General features: G+C 38.6%; 2 protein-coding genes across 6 annotated transcripts; one reads left to right on the forward strand and one right to left on the reverse strand.

The window, feature by feature from the left end:
* Positions 1–4,058: 4,058 nt before the first annotated feature.
* CPSF2 (cleavage and polyadenylation specific factor 2) lies at positions 4,059–18,383 on the reverse strand. 2 transcript variants are annotated; one of them, XM_066321900.1, is made up of 15 exons: positions 18,235–18,383; positions 17,228–17,413; positions 15,504–15,663; positions 15,314–15,419; positions 13,693–13,822; positions 13,245–13,360; positions 12,512–12,699; positions 11,810–12,100; positions 10,632–10,732; positions 10,098–10,298; positions 9,349–9,501; positions 8,574–8,799; positions 6,607–6,906; positions 5,518–5,652; positions 4,059–5,369 (listed from the first exon to the last, which is right to left on the reverse strand). In XM_066321900.1, the coding sequence occupies exons 2-15, from the start codon at positions 17,374–17,376 to the stop codon at positions 5,277–5,279; spliced, it is 2,349 nt and encodes a 782-aa protein (XP_066177997.1). In that variant the 5' UTR covers positions 17,377–17,413; positions 18,235–18,383; the 3' UTR covers positions 4,059–5,276. The 2 variants fall into 2 exon arrangements, with proteins under 2 accessions (XP_066177997.1, XP_066177996.1); XM_066321899.1 differs by lacking the exon at positions 18,235–18,383 and adding an exon at positions 17,921–17,990.
* On the forward strand, positions 17,987–20,969 carry NDUFB1 (NADH:ubiquinone oxidoreductase subunit B1). Of its 4 annotated transcripts, none has more exons than XM_066321910.1 (3): positions 17,987–18,145; positions 19,369–19,513; positions 20,654–20,969. In XM_066321910.1, the coding sequence occupies exons 2-3, from the start codon at positions 19,374–19,376 to the stop codon at positions 20,688–20,690; spliced, it is 177 nt and encodes a 58-aa protein (XP_066178007.1). In that variant the 5' UTR covers positions 17,987–18,145; positions 19,369–19,373; the 3' UTR covers positions 20,691–20,969. The 4 variants fall into 4 exon arrangements, with proteins under 4 accessions (XP_066178007.1, XP_066178005.1, XP_066178004.1 ...); XM_066321908.1 differs by having other exon boundaries at positions 18,008–18,133; XM_066321907.1 differs by having other exon boundaries at positions 18,023–18,145; positions 19,372–19,513.
* Positions 20,970–21,377: the final 408 nt, after the last annotated feature.

Genomic DNA, 21,377 nt, shown 5'->3' on the forward strand with positions numbered 1-21,377 from the left:
ATAAAAACATAATTACTACTCACTTCAGCTCTGGCTAACCACCCTGTTCCACACTTGCACGAAACAAGCCATGCAACAAGACTCCCAAAATAAATGTTGGTGGTGCAGGATGGACATGATCTGCCAATGCACTCTTGCAGTCCAGAGAGCCATTTCTATCCTGGACTGCATACAAAGCAGCGTGGGCAGCAGAGTTGAGGGGGAGGATCTGACCTCTACTCCACTCTGGTGAGACCCCACCTGAAAGACTGCACCCAGCTCTGGGGTCCTCAGCAAAGAAGGACATGGATCTGTTGGAGCAACTGCAGAGGATGGCCACGGGATGATCAGGGGGCTGGAGCACTTCTCCCACGAAGGCAGGCTGAGAAGAGTTGGGGTGGTCTAGCCGGGAAATGAGAAAGCTCTGGAGGAAACCTTAAAGAACCTTCCAGTACTTAAAGGGATCCTACAGGAGAGCTGGAGACTTTCTACAAGGGCATGTAAAACAAGGGGAAATGGCTTTAAACTGAAAGACAGTAGGTTTAGATTAGGTACTAGAAAGAAATTCTTCACTCTAAGTGGGGGTGACATACTGGCACAGGTTGCCCAGAGAAGTTGTGGATGGCTCATCTCTGGAAGTGCTCATGGCCAGGCTGGATTCAGCTTTGAGCAACCTGGTCTAGTGAAAAGTGTCCCTGTCCATGGCAGAGCACTGAAACCAGATGACCTTTAAGGCCCCTTCCAAACCAAACCATTCTATGATTCTATGAAATTTTGATCTTTGTATTGTATCTCTTACCCAATCAAAAAGAGTCTTAAAAGAAGCTAAGACTTAATACTGTTAACAGTATTTTAAAAATAAATGTCAACAGGCAATTTTATAGATTCTTTTGACCTAGTTCTATTATCCTAGTTTCATTATTTTGAACTACCATTGGTTACTTACAGTTTTCAGACCAAGAACTACAATTCTGTTTACTAGACACATTTCTTTATCAGATTTGACTGTGAGATGATCTTCCCCAGCACTTCCTTTTAAAAACTATGAAAATATCTCTATAAGCCATGAAACAGAATACCATGAAACCTTTGGATCCTTACAGTAAGACTACTTTTGATAAAGAGACAAAAAAAATTCAGTAGTTTTCATGGTTTTCAAATGCTATTCTCCCATTTAGTGTTCCCACCAAAACATTCCAAACCATGTGCCACTCGCTCACTTCTCCCTTCTTCTCTCTCTCTCCCCTCTTGGGGCCGAAGAATTGAGAATCACAAAAAGTGAAGATCATGGATTAATTAATTAATTAACCAGAAACAGCAATGAAATAAGAAAATTAACAGTAACAGTAACAACATTAATAACAAAAGCGTACAAGGGAAGTGAGTGATTCCCATGCAAATGGTCACCCCTGCAACAAAAGGAGCTCAACAATAAGCGACCACTGCCAGGAAGGGACCACTTCCCCATTCTTGGAAAATGACCTGAGGTGGCATGGAATAACTACTGCGTGCTGGCCATGCCCCTCCTGGCTGCTGCAAAAAATCAACCCTGCCCTGTCCAGAGCCATGTTCAACTGCTCTCCCCAGGCAATAAATTCCCCTTTCCTACCTGAACTATTAATACATGTCATGCTTTGAAATCTTGATTCTGTACAAGTGTTTTAGGGTACAACCATCTTTAACAATTATTGGAGCATGGGGAGGGAGCATGTCTCTGCTTGTTAATTCTAATAAATAGCATTTGACTTCAGTTAAAAGCTAGTAGAGATATGGGAAAATCCCTACATTTCCAAGCAAGTTGCAGCAACAAGTACATCTCAAATGCTCTCAGAAGACTGTTACTCTGACAGAATGCTGGGCATCCTACCTTTCCATTAATAGCATATTTTGAGAAGTGGATCTGGTTAAATTTAAATATTGTTGAAGGATGGAGAAGACTTTCAGCTTCACTTCACCTCCAATCCATACTGTCAAAGTAAAAGGATTAAAAATCAAACTGTCACAACGTTATTTAACTCAGGGTAAAGCTGTGTTTTAATAATAGGAACAACATAATAATTACAATTATTAGCATAATTAGCTGGAATAATTTTTTATCATTAGAGTTCTGCCTCTTCATTCCCTTAATCTTTTAAAACATGTCTTTGCATTCTACTACAGAGGTCCAGTAAGAAAAGACTACAAAAGCTAGGATTCTCCCACAAGTACTACAGACTGGGTACCTCAGTTTAGGAAGGACATTGAGATGCCTGAGTGTGTCCAGAGGAGGCAACAAGGCTGGTGAAGGGCTTGGAACACAAACTCTGTGAGGAAATGGCTGATGGAGCTGGGGGTGTTTAGCCTGAGAAAAAAGGAGACTCAGATGTGATCTTATCACTCTCTACAAGTTTCTAAAAGGCGGCTGTAGTCAGCTGGGGGTCTCTTTCTCCAGCCAGCAACTGAAAGAATGTGAGGACAGTCTTAAACTGCACCAAGGGAAATACAGGTTGGATATTAGGAAAAAGTTTTTTACTGAAAGAGTGATAAAGTACTGGAATGGTCCACCCAGGGAGGTGGTGGAGTCACCATCCCTGGATGTGTTTAAAAAAAGATTGGATGCGGCACTTGGTGCCATGGTTTAGGTGAAGTACTAGGGCTTGGGTTGGACTTGATGATCTTGAAGGTCTCTTTCAACCTAGTGATCCTGTGATTCTGTGACTTGGGGGATGGAAGAAGGCAAGTTTCCACCTTTCCTGCACCTCCACATACTCATGGCTCTTCTTATCTGAGGAATATGAACTATATGCAGGAGCCCTGGAAGGCAATATTTTTAACTGGTTAACACCAAAACTGGTGATTTGAAGTTAATGTTCTTACCCTCAGGAGGAAGAGAGCACAGAATAAGAAATGGTACTCTGTCACATTTTTACTGCTAATGAAGAAAATGTAGAAGCCTGAAAATACATCTTATGGATCACGGCAGTACTGACATTTTGTGAAGGTAAGAATAAATTAATCTTCTAGTTCAGATAAAAACAAGGACTACTAATTCTGAAAATTATACAGAGAAGTTCAACTACTGGTTAATGCAAATCATAGCTAAGAATGTATCAGGGAATGCTCAGAATAGGGAAGATTAATGGGCATGGCTTCAGGTGCACACTGCTTTACAAGCACTGAATGCCCAGCTGAGGAGCATGCCTGCCCCACAGCATCAGTGCAGCCTATGATACGTTTCCTACAGACATCCAGAACTCCAATCCCAGCACTGAGCTGACTACTTTCACCTTGCATGTCAGCTTTCTAGGTCTGATTTCACACTTCAGCCACACTCATGCTAAATAGACTAAAATAAGAAGTCAGCTGTTTTGCTTATACTTGAGCCTTTTCCTCAGTGATGGCACCGATTTGGGATTCTCTGTTAGCACACACTAGAATTTAGTGACTGATAACACTAAAGTTTCGTGATCTTAGTTGAATTTGTATCAGTAGGTTAGAAAAACAAACAAAATTGATAGAAAGGTTTATGATTACAAAGTCTTGTCTTTATCTTTTGTTTAAAAACAGCACTATTTTGACTTCCTAAGGTGTTTTTTCTTTATTAGTATATTCCATGCAGCTGTATGTGACCTCTTCCCATCCTAAGCCCTCAAGGTTAAAGTCCTAAGGCCAATATGATTATGTACAAAGTATCTCGCTTTATAAAAGTTCACTAGTATCAGCAACAGTAGTAATACAATAGTATTCAGCAATAAGCATCATACAGATTTACATAGCATTGCTACAACAGCAGAGCATTTCTATGAATTTCTGGTTGTCAATATAAGGGAAATACACATTTTTCTAGACTGTTAAGGAAAAAACCACACAACACTGAGCTATCTAGCTACCCCTCGATTTTGTGTAAGAAAATACATTCTCACTCAGTATTGTATTTTCAGGTTTTTTACAGATCTAGTATATAGTTCTGTTAAATGTTTAATACAGTCTTCACTTATAAGCTACTATTTTAAACAAATAGTCTGTAGATCAGAGAGAAAACCTTTGTTGAGAATGAATTGCAAAGTAAATTATCTTTCCATTGATAGCCCACAGGGCTATTTTTTGCCACTTTTTCAAAAGGTTTTATTTAGGCATACACACAAAGAGCATATATTACATTGCTGCTTTATGTAAAAAACAAACAAACATCCACTGCCAAAGTTGGTGTTTCACACATACACAAGAGAGAAAAGGATTAAATAAACTCAAGAGGCTATTTATAAGTTAATTTCTGAGAAATTAATGAACTCAAAACTGTGTTTATCCTTACCTACAAAGTAAGGTAAAGTCCTAGCATCAGCAGCTACAATAAGTCTCACTGCCAGCTAGAATAGAACATGGCACAAAATCATTAAATACATCATGTGAACTCAGATTTCAAGAGAAAAGATTTTCCTGAACTTGGCTCATAGTGTTCTGAACAAACAGCAGTGCACGAATAAAAGCTTTAGACTTTGAAAAGTTTGAAAATCAGAACTCAGAAAACATTTTACAATTGGCATAATTTTGCAAGAGCTAGGAGTTAGAAATTCTGTAAGTTTGTGCAGAAGTTACTCTGATGCATAATTACTGCATTTTAAACTGCCTGAAAATATCATTCAATCTTCTTAGTATAATTGCCCAAGTAATTTTTTTATCCTACAGATTACAATATAAAATGCTGTTTCAGAACAAATCAGTAAGATGGAACAGATATAGCATTAACATGCAGCCAGATTTCAGACTTCAGACTGAGGAAACTTTAGGCTTTAAGTGGGCTGTTACTAATGTAGTTCAACTAAATTCAATTTAAAAACAAAAGAGGAAAATATCTAAGAGTGCTTCCCAAATCAAACTTACTAAAAAAAAACCCCAAGCAACTGAAACCAAAAACAACCACACAGAAACTAAAACAAATGAAACCAAAGTTCTTTATCCAGTCTTATTTCAGAACAAAAGAATGACTTTTACATGTTTCATACTCTGACAGGAAATCTGTGAAACCAAAACATGCCCTGACAAATTGAACCTTTCCTGAGAAGCATTCATAATCATAAACTCATTTATAATGTGTTATGTGGGAGATGCCAAGTTGTAACAGTTTAAGAGTCAACTACATGGAATGTACCAACAGATTTATGAACAACAGTAGCAGTTACTTACATGTTCATGGCAGCTAACTGTTCTTTATGAATTAGGATTCCCTGTATAAATTAGAAAACTACAAAAACTCAAAACTGGGAGAAACCTCCATTGTCTGTAAAAGTTCAACAGAAAACACCTTTGCAGCACTTTTCTTAGACAATAGCATATTGCTCATATAGAAGGTCTCTTATCCTATAGAAGTCCTGGCAGAGGCAGCCTTCCAATCCAATACGCCCTGTTTCAGTCTGAAACAAAAGACACGTTTCAATTTATTATCTTTACACTAATAAGAAATTTCGTTTATTATTAAAATAATATTTTATTAACTACTAAAATAATATATATTATTTTATACTATTATTTCCCAAAGAGATTAAAACACAGAACACCTACCCTGCGGACAGCCACCAGGTTGTTGCACACAAGCACTCCTCCAACAAATTCAGCTTGTATACCTTCCCGCAAGAGAACCTGCTTGAAGTCAGACAGTCTTGGCTCATTCATAAACACAGACTGATGTCCAAGAACCTTCAAAACAACACACATGTTTTTATTACTTCTATTAAACACCTTCCATATTTCCAAAGATCTCATTATTGTGTAGGCAGCAGTGTGGCCAAGACTACAGGACTCTGAATTGGTTCTATTTCTGTTCACCTGCAGCAAAACATCTTCAGGACAGAAAAGCCTTAGAAGTTATCCATCACAAAAAGCAAATGTTTTTCTTTGCTGACATATTGAAGACAAATAGAAAGCTACAATGAAGATCCCCCTTCCAAGCCAGGAGCCAAGCTGAGGTGGAGCTGTACTGCTGTACTGATCAGTACAGGGTGCTGATGGTCGTCATGAATCTGAACAGACTTCAGAGCTGTCTTCACAGCTCTCTAGCTCCCAGAACAGACTACACTTAGGACTGTGAAACAGAGAATCTTAAAAAGCAGTTCTAGGATTAAAAGGTACTGGAATCATTCAACAGAAAGATAAAATAATACCTCCTAAAACATGAAGTACTTTAAGAGTTGGGGTAAATTCATAGAAAAGATAAATTTCATGAACTCTCAAATCACTACTATAGAAGCAGAAATATCAATGTCAAAGACCTGTATCTCAAGTATATGAACTATTTTCCATAGCATCAACAAAAAGTAATAAAATCCAGAAGTGACTAACACCAACTGATTTCTCTATCTGCAAGTAATGATTACAGATGTGACATACACTAATTAAAAAGCTGTCTCATAAATACATGGTACTGTATGCTAGGTACTGTTAATTGATGTTAGGTACTGTTAGAAGATCATACTTACTGAAAAGCATAAAAGCCGAACAAAGCACAGCAACAGGTTTAACAAACAAAAACCCAAACACGAAAGCCCAGTTTCAATTGAGTAAGATCGCAGTATAAACCTCCAAACACGAGAAAAAGACAAATGAATACAAAGGTCTTAACAAAAGAAATCCAGACCAGCATCGTTTCTGTACCTCATGAGGTGGCAGAGGTTCCAAAGTAGGAATGATCTCACTCTCCTCACACATCTCCTTGTCATCATCACCAAAGAGGCTTTTCATGGCCTTCTGTTGTGCAATCACACTCGAGTCTGAAGAAGGCACATCCACTTGCATCTCTAAGTCTTCATCTTCTCTCAACTCTCCCTCTTCCAAAATAACTCCAGTATCCACTTTTGAAACCCTCATGTCCAGAACACCATCTATCCAAGCCAACTCGGCATCCTTGGCTTTACAGAACTGAAGAGAGCTGACAAGAGAATCTTTCAATCTGACCTGGGTTGCAGAAAAATGAAATTACTCTTGGTTTCATGGATAATACAGAAGTCTTCAAGTTTTAAAGATTAGTAAGTTTCTCCTTACCATCTTTCCAATGGGTTTGATTCATGCACTCTTGTGGAGAGAAAGGATGCAATTGGTATCACCAAGGCAAGATATTTTGTAATTTAATGTGTAACACTCATGTCACAACTTATATAGGAGCAGAGATCAACACCTTTCTCATCTTGGCTAAAATAAAAAAGAACCTATAGAACTGCAAACCTGACTTAAATTTACAGCAAGAGCAATAGTTTCCTTTAAAAAACCAGAAACTTTTTTTGCCGAGTTGTTCCTCAGTTGGTCTTGGCAAATTCAAAGAGTATCTACAGATAGACATTTAGGTTACTGATGAATAGTTCAAAATTTCAACCCTCCAAAAAATTGTAATTACTACCTTATTGTAAGAAAGGATATTCAAATACGAGATTTTTAAGTGCCCTTACCCTGATTACTCTGGTGGAGTCTGGGACTTTAATCCTTATTTAAAGCTCTACTCTTAGAAACTGTTATCCACATCAGAAAGTCCATTATTCTCATAGTGCAATCAAAGTTGCAACCATGTGAAAGATACAACCACCAGCTACCCACACATGTGCAGCACAGCCCACTCAAATGACACTGACACTTCACTTATATCTATTATTTTCAAATTCAACATTGCCACTGCACTTCTCCTGGGTCATTTCTTACACACCAGCAACTATCACAGCCTTAAAAAAACAACAAAAAAAACCCCACCCAACAATCAACAAACCACATGCAGAAAACACTGTTTTAAGGCTGTCACAACTAGATGATTTTTAATAACTGAATTTTTCTGCTTTCTAGATGGTAACAGATTTTTCTCTGGAAAGAAAGAGAAGTACCTCTTTCAACAATTCTACCAATGTTTTTCTATTAACTTTAAAAGAATAAAGGAATAAAGGACTACTGAAAAAGTCTTTGTGAGAGACTTCCCTCTAAACAACTTCAAAAATTTAATTGGGACCATATACAACTTTCACATAATTCACACAAGCTATTCCAGCTTTCTTATTTAGAAATTAATATATTGTATTTAATTTTCATGGCTAACACACAGCAATTCACTATCATAACCTTACGTTCCAAGAAGGATCACATTAAGTTTTTAGGAGGAACAGGTATCTTACTTGTTTTTATCACTAACTTGCTCCTAATTTTACATGTTCACTCTTAAGTACCATTTAAGTACAAAGAATTTTTAATTTTAGCTCTTTAAGGCTTTATTTGAGATTCCAAAGAGAATCCTGAATTGCAGCTAGTATACAATGGTATTCTAAACATAGGCATTATAAATTTGTAAATACTTCAATAAAGCAAACTGATGGCCCCATGGACACAAGAACCGCCTTTTGCACTTCTGGTAAAAACACACTGATCTCACACTTAAGCTTTCAAACACTTCTGAATAATAAGCCTCAGGAGAATGCTTACTAGAAAACAGGAAAACACTACTAATGCCTTGATCACACCAAACTAATTGTACTTACAGGTAGTACCACCTCTCCTCTCTTAAAGAACAGAGGGCAAACTACATTCTGCTCACATAGCTCTACTACAGTCCACAGTAGTTACACATCTAAAGAATTCCAGTACCTTACCTGGTAAATGTGAGTTTCACTTGTAGCATCTACAGTTTCATGAAGTTTGGGCATGTAAACTTTAATATCTTTTCCACCAAAAGCTCTGCAACATTCTGCAAGGTCCTGACTGGCCTCAGGTGGTCCATGGACAATGACCAGTTGTCTTGGTTTCATTTGGTTAATAATTTTTTTAATTGAGTCCCCATCTGAACGTCCTTCATAGTCAATGTACGTAACTCTGGCTCTAGTTTGAATTAAAAACCCAAGAATAATATGTTTTACTTTAAAAGATTAAAACTTTAAGTACTCCAAGATACTTCATTAAGATATTTTTTAATTACTGTATATCAACAAAAGCTGTCAACACAAGGTGGATCTGTAACATACAGTAGTCAAGTATAAGCATGTGTGTATTTAACACCATATATTCACAAAATTCACTTCCAAGGCTACCAAAAAAAAAAGTTATCCATGAAATAAACATAATTGAATATGTTATCCTTTTAACAAAACATATTTAAGTATCTATGCTAACATGCTATTGTATAATTTCTTCTGCCTCTACCAGTCGTCTCCCTAAGGCAGGAAACAACCCAAATTTCTGAAGAGTGGGGAACCATAAGACTGTTCTGTGCTCCCAGAAAGACTATTAAAATATAACTTAGCTTAGGCAAAAAAATAAACAAAAATCAAGGTCTTTCTCCCTTTCTTAAATCCAAGCTAGCTTTTTACCCAATTTGCACTGTATCCATGCCACTGCTCTAGCAGAACTGAGAAGAATAAAGCTACTCACTTAATTTCCATGGATTCTGTTGCAGAAATACATTTGGTAGGAACATCTGATAAATCCTGGTCCATAGGCTCCTCTCCATTTGTCAAACCAGACTCTAATTTGCTCTTTTCTTCTTCTGTTGCTTGAAGCTCTGGAACTAGAAAATCCTCAGGTCTAAAGAATGAAAGGCATTTTGCTTTTTAGAGTAAAACCAAAGCACTATCTAATATAAAAACAAACAGTGCTGATTATTACTGCTAAGACTTTTTTTTTGTAACTGTTATTGCCAGCAATTTTACTACACCTGCCAAATATTTTGGTACTTGAACAGAGCTGATTTGGAAAATATGACCCTCCTATCTTAAAAAAGAACTTGAATAACTTAGGAAATACTAGAAAACTGAGGATTTCTAGTGTAGAGCTGTCAAATACCACTAAATTTTATTAGGATGAACAGTGTTTTCTCACCTCACAAATTTAACAGTAAGTGAAATTTAAAGCAGAAGAAAGTCAGTTTAAAATAATTTAAAATATTCTATCTCAAAATATTAAAAAAAAAAGCCTGCAGTGAAAATACATCCCAAGAGGTGTGAACACAGGTGAAGGATCAGCACTCTGCAGCTTCAATCTTTATCACAAGCTTTCTGTAAGATTTAGCAGTTTGAAGAGCATATAGCAATGCTGCGAAAGAGACAAAACGGGGAATTTAATTCCTTCTAGTTTTTGATTATTTCCTAGCTACTGTGTCAGTATACATTACCACCACATACTTGATAATTTCACCATATTCATCCCATTTAATTCTTTCTTCAGGAGCTGGAAACATTGGATAAGATTTTTTTGCCTGTTTGAAGAAGCTTCCCTTCCGGCTACCTTCACCTTTCATCATCAAATCATGTTTGGTCTTATGCAAAGTCGGCTGATCAATATCCTCTTCAGCATCACTCTCATCACTGGAATCAATATCTGCCCTGAAATGACATCCCAAAAAAACCTAGCACTTCTTTTTTTACTTCAGGTTTCATATTACATAAAGACACTGACTAGAAAATAACGGTTGACATAACACTAACCAAGGCCAAAGGCAGTTCATGTATCTGAGAAAGAGCTCAGTCAAATGGCAAATGAAACTGTGTCTATAGGAAAAACAGATTAAAGACAACCCCTCCTGATTCCTCAGGGCCCTCAGACAAGGTTACTGAAACTCTAATTTTCATTTAGGCCTGAAAAGAGTTGAAAGAGCAGAATAATCACACAGAAATCTCAACTCTGATCATAACAGCAGAAGAAGCAAACATACTTACTCTTTAGACTGCTCTAACTTCTTAGCTGCCTCTTTCTTTAGTTTCTCCTTTTCTAGGTATTCTTCAAGTTCTTTTCCTTCCAACTTAACACGTTTTCTCAACTGCAGACAGAATTAAAATTAACGATGCTGTGAGTAGCTGACACAACTTTAATAATTCTCCTATATGCTGCTGACAAGAATATTTGTCCTTAGGTACCAAGGGCAAGTATAAATTGTACGTCACACACAAGACAAGACTACGGCAAAAATGTCAACATCATGATAGTCTCAATTTGTACAGTCTACTTTAAATGAAAGCATTTCTAAAAATATTAAAATCAATTAGGCTTTCCAAAAATTTCTGAAAATGTCTTCAGAAAATCTCTCTCCAATAAGCAAAGGCAAATACTCTTGGATGAACAGTGGTTTCTTAGTTTTTCTATCATTAACATCAAACTAGAAGAACCTAGCAAAGTCATACAGGCTGGCAAAACAATTGTAGATTTTGTTTCTTGTTTTCTGAGTACAGGTCACTTTGAATAAACTGAATTCTAGTAATAATCTAATACTGTAAGTCAATTATTTCAATCCAATCTAAAACCAAAATAAAGCAACATCATCAGTACTGAAATTATCACTGCAATTACAGGGGACTTCAATAAATTAGCAACCTAGAAAGAGGTAGACACAGGTGTACAGATTATTGAAAACAATTTGGAAGCTTGAATAGCAATTAACTATCTCCTAATTCCCTGCATTTGCTTATCTTTCTAATCCTGTTGGGATATATTATACTAATTTAACTTGATTCTCCCCACATTCAAACCTGGAGAATTTCTAGCAAGATTAACCCATCATATGTGGTGATCTGTAAAGTCAACTGCAAAAAGACTTTTTTCTATTATAGTAGAAACACAAAGGAAAGGCTTGTCTAAAAATAAATATGTAAAAGGGACTTCATGCTCAGCTCTAATTATTTTGCCACACCATGAAAAAGCATTTTGCAGTTCTTGGTTGGAGATCTACTTTTATGTAAATTTATCCACAATATGGTACATATACAATAGACTGATTTCAGGTTTCTCTCCACTATTAGAAACATTTCCAGAAGATCAAAAAAGAAACTATGTTCACTTTTGCCCACATGACCCCTGATGGCCCACAATAAAAACCTGGAGCTATAGAGACAACTCTTACCTCAATATCTATAACTTTTTCAGAAGGATTATCAATCAGGAATCGTGCTAATGTTCCAGGTGTAGTGCGATAAGTTAAAATTATGGAGTTTTTGGAATCCTGGCACCACTGAATGAAAAGATCTCTAGAAAACCCACACTCCAAGTCAGGCTGACTGGCAAGAACAACTTTTGGACTAGGCACTCGAGCCAGATCAGACAGACTGTGACATAAGGAGAGATGGCGGAACTGAAAAGGGTTGTTTCTCTTGTCTTCAAAGCACCTCATCAACTTGTCACTCATCCATTCAACCTGAAATATGCATTAGAGAAAGTTATCTATACAGATACAAGCTCTTCAGCAGTACAAGCTTGATATTAAGCACAGGATGCAATATGCCCATGATTACTTCAGTATTTGTCAGCAGGTGTAGAAATAATGTTGAGCATAACCAACACTGAAACAAGTACTTTAAGTTCTCTTTTTAAACAACTATAAACTAGGCTAACAAGTACTATCATAAAAACAGAACTCAGGATCAAGAAACACACCCACTGTCACAACTGCATGCTGTGTTACTTGATCAAAAGGACTGAGACATAAACACGCAATACAGAATAAGGGCCTTCCCCCAGTATTTTGCCATTTTTTACCTTTAAAAAGAAAAGATTTTGCATAAATGTTCTTTACACTTCATAATAGAATTTTAAAATCAAAACAAACCTGTGATTTAGAGAACTCCACTACATTGTAGCTGACATTATTCAGAAGTGCAAGAGAGTAGACTCCTAATCCTGCATCTTTTGTTCTCCAGATCTGATCAAGAAGCTGAGCAAGTTCCAGAACTCTGCCTGCTGTATCCACAGCTATTAATACATTTCCATCACCTCGTAATGTCTCCAAAACATTAGCTAAAAAGAATTAAAACCAAAACAAAATCTTACTTATATTTGGAATCAAAGTTAGAAGGTTTGTGGTGTGGCTGAGATTTTTTGTTGTTGTTATATCACACTAGCAATCGTACTCAAAAGTATACTGAAAACAGAAACAAATGAAACTTTGAAAGAGATCCAAATCCACACTTCCACCAAAGTTAAAGGGAGCTGGGGTTTTCTCAGTAGCTCTCAAGATCACTCTGCCTTGGTATTTCTTTCATTAAAAAACAAGAGAAAATGGAGTTTAAAAAAAAAAAAAAAGCATTGAGGAAGGTAATTTAAAAATCCCAGAAGAGATTTAAGGACACTGGGTAAAATATACTGTTTTCAAATACGGTTCATTGTTGTTAGGAAAACATTTAACTCACAGGATCAGTATCATCAGAAAAGAGTAATTCAAAACTTGTTACATTTTAATAAGGGTTCTTAAGTTTAAATGCTGATGAATTTCTCATAAAAAATAATTTATAGTAGCTAATAAATTACATTACTGGTATTTTTGAAGCCCAAACAATACATACTCAGCAGCTGTTCATCCCTTTGCTTCCTCCTGGGTTGTACATAAGTAGCATTAAATGAATCTGTAATAAGCAATGAAGGCCTGCTCAACATTTCCAAGGAACATCCATTCAGATGGCTGTGGAAAAAAGGAAAAATTTCACTTTTTTGCATTTCTATTTTACGAGAAAAAATAAGACAGATAGATTCCAGATATTTGCATGTACAGAAACCAAACTGCTCAGCTGCTAAATGCTTCCTGCTTCAAATTTACAAATAAATAAAAATGAATGGAATAAAGAAACCTATGCTAATGCTTGCTTCAAACTGATTAATCTGGATGCAAATGAAATTAGTGGTCTTATCAGAACTGGAAGTGCACTTCTGGTAATGCTTCACACTTCTTTATCACCCACTAAACGATACACACCTAACTCAGCTAAGAACTGTACATTACTATGTTGAACTTACATCTCCCTCTTGTGGTTGAAATCAACGGCATAAACAATTTCTTCCTCTCCATCCTTGACAATCTTCCAAATTGTGCCTCCTATCATGTGACCAGCTGGCAATGGTGTGATTGACAAACCATGTCCTTTGCCTACAAAGGTTTTCAGTATTTTAGGTAGATTACACATATTAAAATCCATTACTTTGAGTAAGAGATAGTAGCTTTAAACAACTGACTGCCTAAATTACTACTGAGAAAAAAAACAAAACAGTAAATATCTGTCCTTCCCTTCTAACCACTAATGTCAAAACATTTTGCAATTCACTTTTATATTTTCTCCAGAATAAAGAAACTAAACCAGAGATCAGCTCTTCTCTCCACCTCCCACTGACACTCAGAGGCACTGCAGGGCTGCTGTAACTATAGATATAAACAACAGTAAATTATATAAAAGCATATCACAAGAAAGCAAGCAAAATGATGCAAGCCAGAATCCTCTCTGGGGGTCACACTACATGTTTACTATATCACTCATTTTTCAGATACTTAAGAAAAATTATATAAATTACACAACCTGGAAGCTTTCCAGAATGACAAACACACAATTCAAACCATAGCAGAAAAGGTGTTCATGTACTGCAGTCAGGGATGACAGAATTTTTCAGCACCTAATGCATTTTTCAAATGCACTGTTGCTCCCTGCCATTGATACCAGCCTGTATCTTTGTCAGACTAAAAGGAGACTACCCACAACCATTACTCACTGACTCTGCTGCATAAAGTGCACAGTAATCATTAATAATTAAACATATATTATCTTCTTAAATGCCTCCATCAAGTCTTTTCAAATCACCTCCATTAAATATAAAAGAAGTTGGTTGTTTTAAAGAAGTTGTACACTAAAATTACTTTTTAGATGTAAAAATTGCCAGGACAGACATAGCCTTGCAACAACTGTCTTGAAAAGGGGCCAACAATCTTTCAAGGACAACATCCTCTTTCTATTTTCCAAATAAGAACACAAGTATTTTGGCAGCACTATTCATGAACCTGTAAAATACTGCACCTCAGAGACAAACTGCTGGTGGTCAGTCTGTATGTGTCTCTGGTCAAGAAGAGAGTTTTTATTTTATTCTGATCTTTACATTCAGCTCAACTGGAAAGCTGCTGATTGTCACAGGTCCCAGCAATACCCTACACTGAGTGTGGTCTGAATCACTGAAGGTCTCCCCATGAAATCATGCACATGCTGTAACTTCATCTCTGCAACCTGCTCTAGAAAGCTTTCCCTTATGTTACTGGTATGAAAAGTTCTGAGGTATATCTGCCACGAGACGTAAGTAAATACTCTTAATGGACATCAGTAAATTCCAAGAAAAGTCACGAAAACACAAAAGAGAAACAAATATCTAAACATCCTTTGGCATGACCTCTTCCATATTAAGTGAAAATTCTATTCATTTCTAAATAAAATTGCTGAACCAATTGATACAGACTGACCTGAGGCTAACAAAATCAGCACTGCAAAACACAGTATTTCAGAACTCAGCCCCTTTAAAAAAATTAACACTTAACTACTCTCTTGCCTTTCTAAAAGTAACTACTAAAAGTAATTCCTTGATGCTTTGGTGACAACTTTACCTTTTAAATTCACAATCTGAGAAAACTTCAGCTGTTGTATCTTATCAAAGGCTGCATCTACATCATCCAATGTAAAGAGTGTGAAATCTTCAGTATTATGGCGGGACTAAAACAAACAAAAAGGTACAGAGCATTCAAACACTCCACCATATGGAAGATGTTGTGTATGAAAGTATCAACTTAAACATACCTGGTAGAGGTCATACATAAACATCTGTCCCATTTTATATACAGGAATAGTTGCATAAATGGCACAATTCAACCCCATTTTTCCAACTGCATATGGAAGTGCACCAAGGTGTAGAGGGTCAGGGTGGGAAAGAAGAACAGCATCAACCTGGTGTACATGCCTGCAAAAAGAGGGCCAACAAAAGCCATTGAAAAGAGCTCTGTATGGTTTTGTGTCTCTCCTGCTAGGGCTATTTTGAGAAAACATACACAGTCTGAAGGTCAAACAATGAAACTTAAACCATTCAAGGCTTGGGACAGTTTTAAAAATCATAATTAAAACTTACAAGTGTTACATAATTAAAAAATTACAGGAGTTTCCTAATTTTCAAGCACTTAAAAACACAAGAGATTTCAGAAAGGATAACTTTAAGATCTGAAGATATAAGTTTTGCATCAAACTCCCGATTAAAAAAACCTCAGTATATATGCGAACACTAGAAATTAAATTAGTTGAGGGAACAAAAAATATTATCAGTACAGATGTGCTACAAATTGCTTACATATGCAAAAACAGACTACAACTTTTCTCCTGATGAGACTGATCAACTAGCAGGACCAAAGACACAACAATCATTAAATTTATAAAGATCAAATCGAAATAAATTTCTTTAAATATAGAAAAGATCAAATATATCATTTAAGGAAAGTAGCACATCAGTTTCAGGGATTTTATTACTCTTAAAAGCATTTTTTTTCCTTGCAAAGTGTTGCATAAAATAAGGACTCAGACTTAAATCTTTCTACATTTTATAACTGAAAAACTTAAGAGCATAAAATACATGTAACAAATGAAAATACAAGCTGGACTGACTGCTTTTTGTTCCCTTGCATTGTAAGTGGGGCACACACATTCTTCTCGATGGCTGTTATGAAAAAGGGAATTTTATCTAATCGGGTTATAGATAAGACACTTGAAAAATTTTATACATTATCCTTAGCACCTAACAATGCTCACTTAAAAGCTTTCAAACACTGCAAGTGTGTCAATGCTATAAAACTAGTACCAAAAAGCTCCGTTTCTTTCCCGAATTTCCATGTTTCAGTCCTAACTTGGCAATGAACACAGCTCCTTGCTGTACACTTGCAGAAGTTCACTATTAAAGTCCAGACAGATTTCGGTCCGGAGGGTTTTTTTCCCTTTGCAGGGCTGGTGTCCTGAGAGAAGGCACTTTCCTGACAGTCTATTCAACTTGAAACAAGAGCCAAGCGTTGAACTGCTTCGTATTCAGTCTACATACACAAAGGCTCATCTCCCATTTAAAACTTCGTTAACTATACTAAATTAGTTGAGAACCAATGTCAGTCTCCTCTAAACTGTGTCACATTTATGAGAATAAAAAACAAATTATCCAAGACGAAACAAACAAGGAACAATTTGAGAATTACAGTTAAGAGACAAAACTCACTGGACTGACATGAAATAATCCCAAGTTATTGTGGGAAATGTTTCAGCACTGTGATTCCCTTCACGTAAAACATACAAGAAACAAAACAAAACAACCCCCCTCCCGCCAAAAAAAAACAAAACCAAAAACCAAACAAACCCCCAAAGAAACAAACAAACAAAAAGAACAATTTTGCATTTAGCAACACCATACATTATATCACTGCATGGAACTTTGAAAACTACCAAGACAGACCAAGACCTATTTTTAAAAAAAGTGTATGAACTGAACTACTTACTTCCTCAGAGAATCAATAATATCCATAGAAAAGTTTTCATCCCAGCCACAGTCCAAAAGAAAACGAAACTCATCTACTTGCAATAGATAGCAAAGGGCAGATTCCTCCTGCACCCCCGAGAGCGTAGTTAACTTAATAATCGATGTCATTTTCCTCTCCAAGTGTTTACTCTCCAAGAGAACTAATCTGAATGGGGGACAAAATGTTTCATTGACTGACACAAAGAAAAAATCCATTTACGTAGATCTAGCTTCACAAACATGCATGCTAACGGTGTTAATACTGTCCAATACAGCTGTTTGATACCAATTAAGTCTGATATTAACATTCTACTGTTGCAGGTCTTATTAGAAAGAGGTGGGGTTAATTTTATACAGTAAACATTAAGAGTAACGAAAAAATAGATCCTTAGGAACAGGCAGCTAACAGCAGCTCCACGGAGCTGGATGAGGCCGCCCAGAGATGGCACACCCAGGGCTGCGACCCCTCAAACTCAGGGCCTGCCCGACCAGGGCCACAGCGCAGGGTGGGCCAGGGGCTCCAGCGCCCCACCGGGCCCCGGCGCCCGGGCCTGCACTGACGGGACAAGTCTCGCCGGGAGGGGACGGCGCCGCGGGGCCGAGCCCGGCGCCCACTGCAGCCCGTGACGAGGAGAACGAGGGGAAGAGGAGAACGGTGTGAAAGAGCCGATACCTGCCGCCCTCAACCACCCCCAGCCCGCGCAGCGCTCGCCGCCATCTTGCGGGAGGCGCGGAGGAGGGGCAGCGGGCGGAAGGGTGACGGGCCGCACCACCGCCAGCCCGCCGGGGGGAGGGCGCTCCTCCCCCGCTCCTGCGCAGCCCGTGGTCTGTCCCGGCCCGCCCGTTCCCGGTGCCCTTGGCGCGGCCGCTGCGGGTCGCGGCGCCGGTGGGAGCAGCGGTAATGGGGGGTCGCGCACGGGGCGGGAGCGGCGTGGGGGGCGGAACCGCTGTCGGGCTTCCCTGGGAGCGCCTCGCCCTGTCCCCTACCCCTTCGGCCGGGACACGGCGGCGGGCGGAAGCGCCGCTCAGTCAGCCGTGAGGCTTTATGGCGCTGTTGTCCCTGGAAGGGCGGTCGGGGTCCCGGGCAGGCCGGAGGAGGCTGAGACGGGAGGTGGCGGGGCCGTGTGGCGGGTCAGCGGCCGGGCCGGGCCGGGGGCCCTATGGCAGCGCCGCCCGCCGCTCCCGCTGAGGGGTGGGTCCGTGAGCGCCCCACGGCGGCCGCGGCGGGAACGGCGGCGGTGCTCGCCCTCGGGACCGGCCGGGGCTCCGGGCCCGCCGCTGTGTGACCGGACTTCACCGGTATCTCCTGTAATTCCCCACTCTGGAAGGCTTTGGTTGGGTTGGAAAGGTTTGCTGGGCCTCTTCAGTCTGGAGAAGAGAAGACTGCGAGGGGAATCTCATTAATACATGTAAATACCTCAAAGGCGGGTGCCAGACTTTTCACTGGTGCTCAGCGCAGTGGCCATAAACTAAAACACAAGTTCTGCCTCAAGGCGAGGAAGGACTTCTATAAACTGAGGGTGGCAGAGCACTGGAACAGCTGCCCAGGGAGGTCGTGGAGTCTCCCTCTCTGGAAACATTAAAAAACCACCTGGCCGTGTTCCTGTGTCATCTGCTTCAGGTGATCCTTCCTCAGCAGAGAGGTTGGACTGGATGATCTCCAGAGATCCATTCCAGCCGTAACAATTCTGTGGTTTTAGAAATGTTCTTCCTTATTTTACAAATGTCCTTTCTTATCTGTCAGCTTCCCACTAAGTATACAACTTGTCTCTGAGACTTGACACAGGTAATAGTGTCTGTCTACAGGAGTTCGGGTTATGAAAGTGTTTCTAATGTTTTACAGAGCATCAAACTTCTGTAGAGTTGCTTTAATGACTAAATTAAAGAGTTTCTGTTTCTCTTGTTTTCGAATGAAATCCTTTTCCCAGGGTCAACAGTTAGGATTATTTCTCAGAAATCCAGGTACAGGTTTGAGAATAGTGTGTGTCTCCTAGGAAGTGTTTGATAACCTTCATGTGTATTATGTCATCGTAGAATCCTAGTAAGTGAAAGTAAAGGTGCCAAGCATGCAACAGTTTCCAAGTGCAGATTTATTGTTACCTGTTCTGCTTTTCTTTCTAGCAGTCATGGTGAATTTCGCCCAAGCTGTGCGTGACCACTGGGTTCACATCCTTGTTCCCTTAGGATTTGTGATTGGATGCTATTTGGACAGATGGAATGATGAAAGATTGTCTGCCTTCAGAAACAAGAGCTTGTTATATAAAAGGTCTGCTTTATAATGCTTTATGTGCTTTAAGATGCCTCTTATATACATACAGAGTTATTTTTCAAAGTGCTTCTCAATTCTTTTTTCGAGTTATAAGCATAACCAAAAAAAGGGAAGAAAGCCCTAAAAATATCAAGCATTTATGAAGTGTTTTAGGTCAGTAATACCCTCTGAAAATGGAATCTTTACGACCTATCTTCATGAAAGAAAGGATCATTAACTGCTGTCAAGTTCATGAAATACGAATTATTTTGACTCTCTAAAACTTCAGCAGGAAACATGGTGTTTGAGTTGTAATTTTCTCTCTTAAATTTAAAATTATCACAGCACTTTATAACCAAATACTTTATAAATGTGTGTTACTTAAAAATAATAACCATGTTTTTGAAGATTAACACACAAGCTGCTATATCTTCGCTGAATGTGATTATAAGCACTGATCAGTTTGGGTTTTCTGGCTGTGACTTCTCAGGGAGAATTTACATCAGAGGGCTTCAGACACTCATCTGTGTCAGTTCTAATTCTGTATTAGATCATCAGGATGACAAAAGAAGGGGAAAAAGTCACGTTGCATAAACTGATAGTAGGAGTGCTATCAGTTTGCCAGTGGATTTTTTTCCCACCTCTGGCCTCACTAAATTAATTTTGAATAAGAAAGAAAGCTTTTGACATAATTTACCCCACTGGTACCTTAGCACTTTCTTAATGCATTTGTTAGTGAAGTTGGGCTGCTTTGCCAGCATCCTGTAAAAATGCTTTTTGCTTTCACACCTCTCTTTCCACTAAAGTAATGAATTATTATACTTAAAAAGAAGTAGAATTTTTCATTTTGGATCCAATTAAAAGTCTGTCAACTCCTTAGAAATCAGCTGTTCTGTGCTTCCATTTAAATGAATGGAAATTCAGAAGAGTCAGTCCATTGCAGCTTTTGAAAGAGAGGAGAAAGTTTATCAGTATGGAAAAATTTTTGACTGACAACGATTTCAAAGGAAGTTAAATTATTACATAAATCTCAAAATTAAGGTATTTTTGAATATAAACTAACACAAATAAATACTTACATTTATTAATATTTTTCTAAAAAGAAATATACTAATTTTATTCTCTTCCTTCTTGTGGTTTTTTTTTTTTTCTACACAGGGAGTTGAAGCCTGGTGAAGAAGTAACATGGAGATAAAAGCTGATGATGAAAAGGAAGACATTTTTGTTTGATTCATCATCTTATCTCACATATTGAAAGAACAGGAATATGGTTTTTACCCTGAGAGGATACTACAGTAAAGGACATCTGCAGTTCATCAGTGCTAGTTTAATTTCCGGTGTTACTTTTTGGAGTTGATTTAATTACATGACTTAATATGTGTTCAGGAATTCCATTAGTCCATAAGAGTTGAGAAATTTGTTCCCTACTCTGGATAACAGAGGAAGAATTATAGAATAAACTATGCAAAAGTCATTTATGTTGTTATTGTTTTGCATGGTGTGGAATCCGTGCGTTTATAGCTGATTCATGAACTAGCCTTTTAAGGAATACTTCCATAAACCCAGAATGGGGTTGACAGTTGTTGAGTTTTTTTACTGATCCTGGTGAAGTTTCTTTTTGGATTTCCTCTGTAGGCCTGTTTGGAATAGTGGTTAAGCAGGTGCTGCTGCTTTCTGGGCGGACAAGGAGGGTGTGAGGGGAGAGCAGCTGGTGAGCACAAGGCAGGAGCGGGCGGTGCCGGGCGCTGCTGTCTGTGCTCGGTGCGGGGAGAAGCGGCTCGGGGCCGGTGCCGGGGCCGGTGTCGGGGCCGGTGCCGGGGCCGGTGCCGGGGCCGGGGCCGGTGCCGGGGCCGGTGTCGGGGCCGGTGTCGGGGCCGGTGCC

The sequence above is a fragment of the Sylvia atricapilla genome, chromosome 6 (assembly GCF_009819655.1).
Source record: "Sylvia atricapilla isolate bSylAtr1 chromosome 6, bSylAtr1.pri, whole genome shotgun sequence".
In the NCBI taxonomy this organism is placed as follows: Eukaryota; Metazoa; Chordata; class Aves; order Passeriformes; family Sylviidae; genus Sylvia; species Sylvia atricapilla.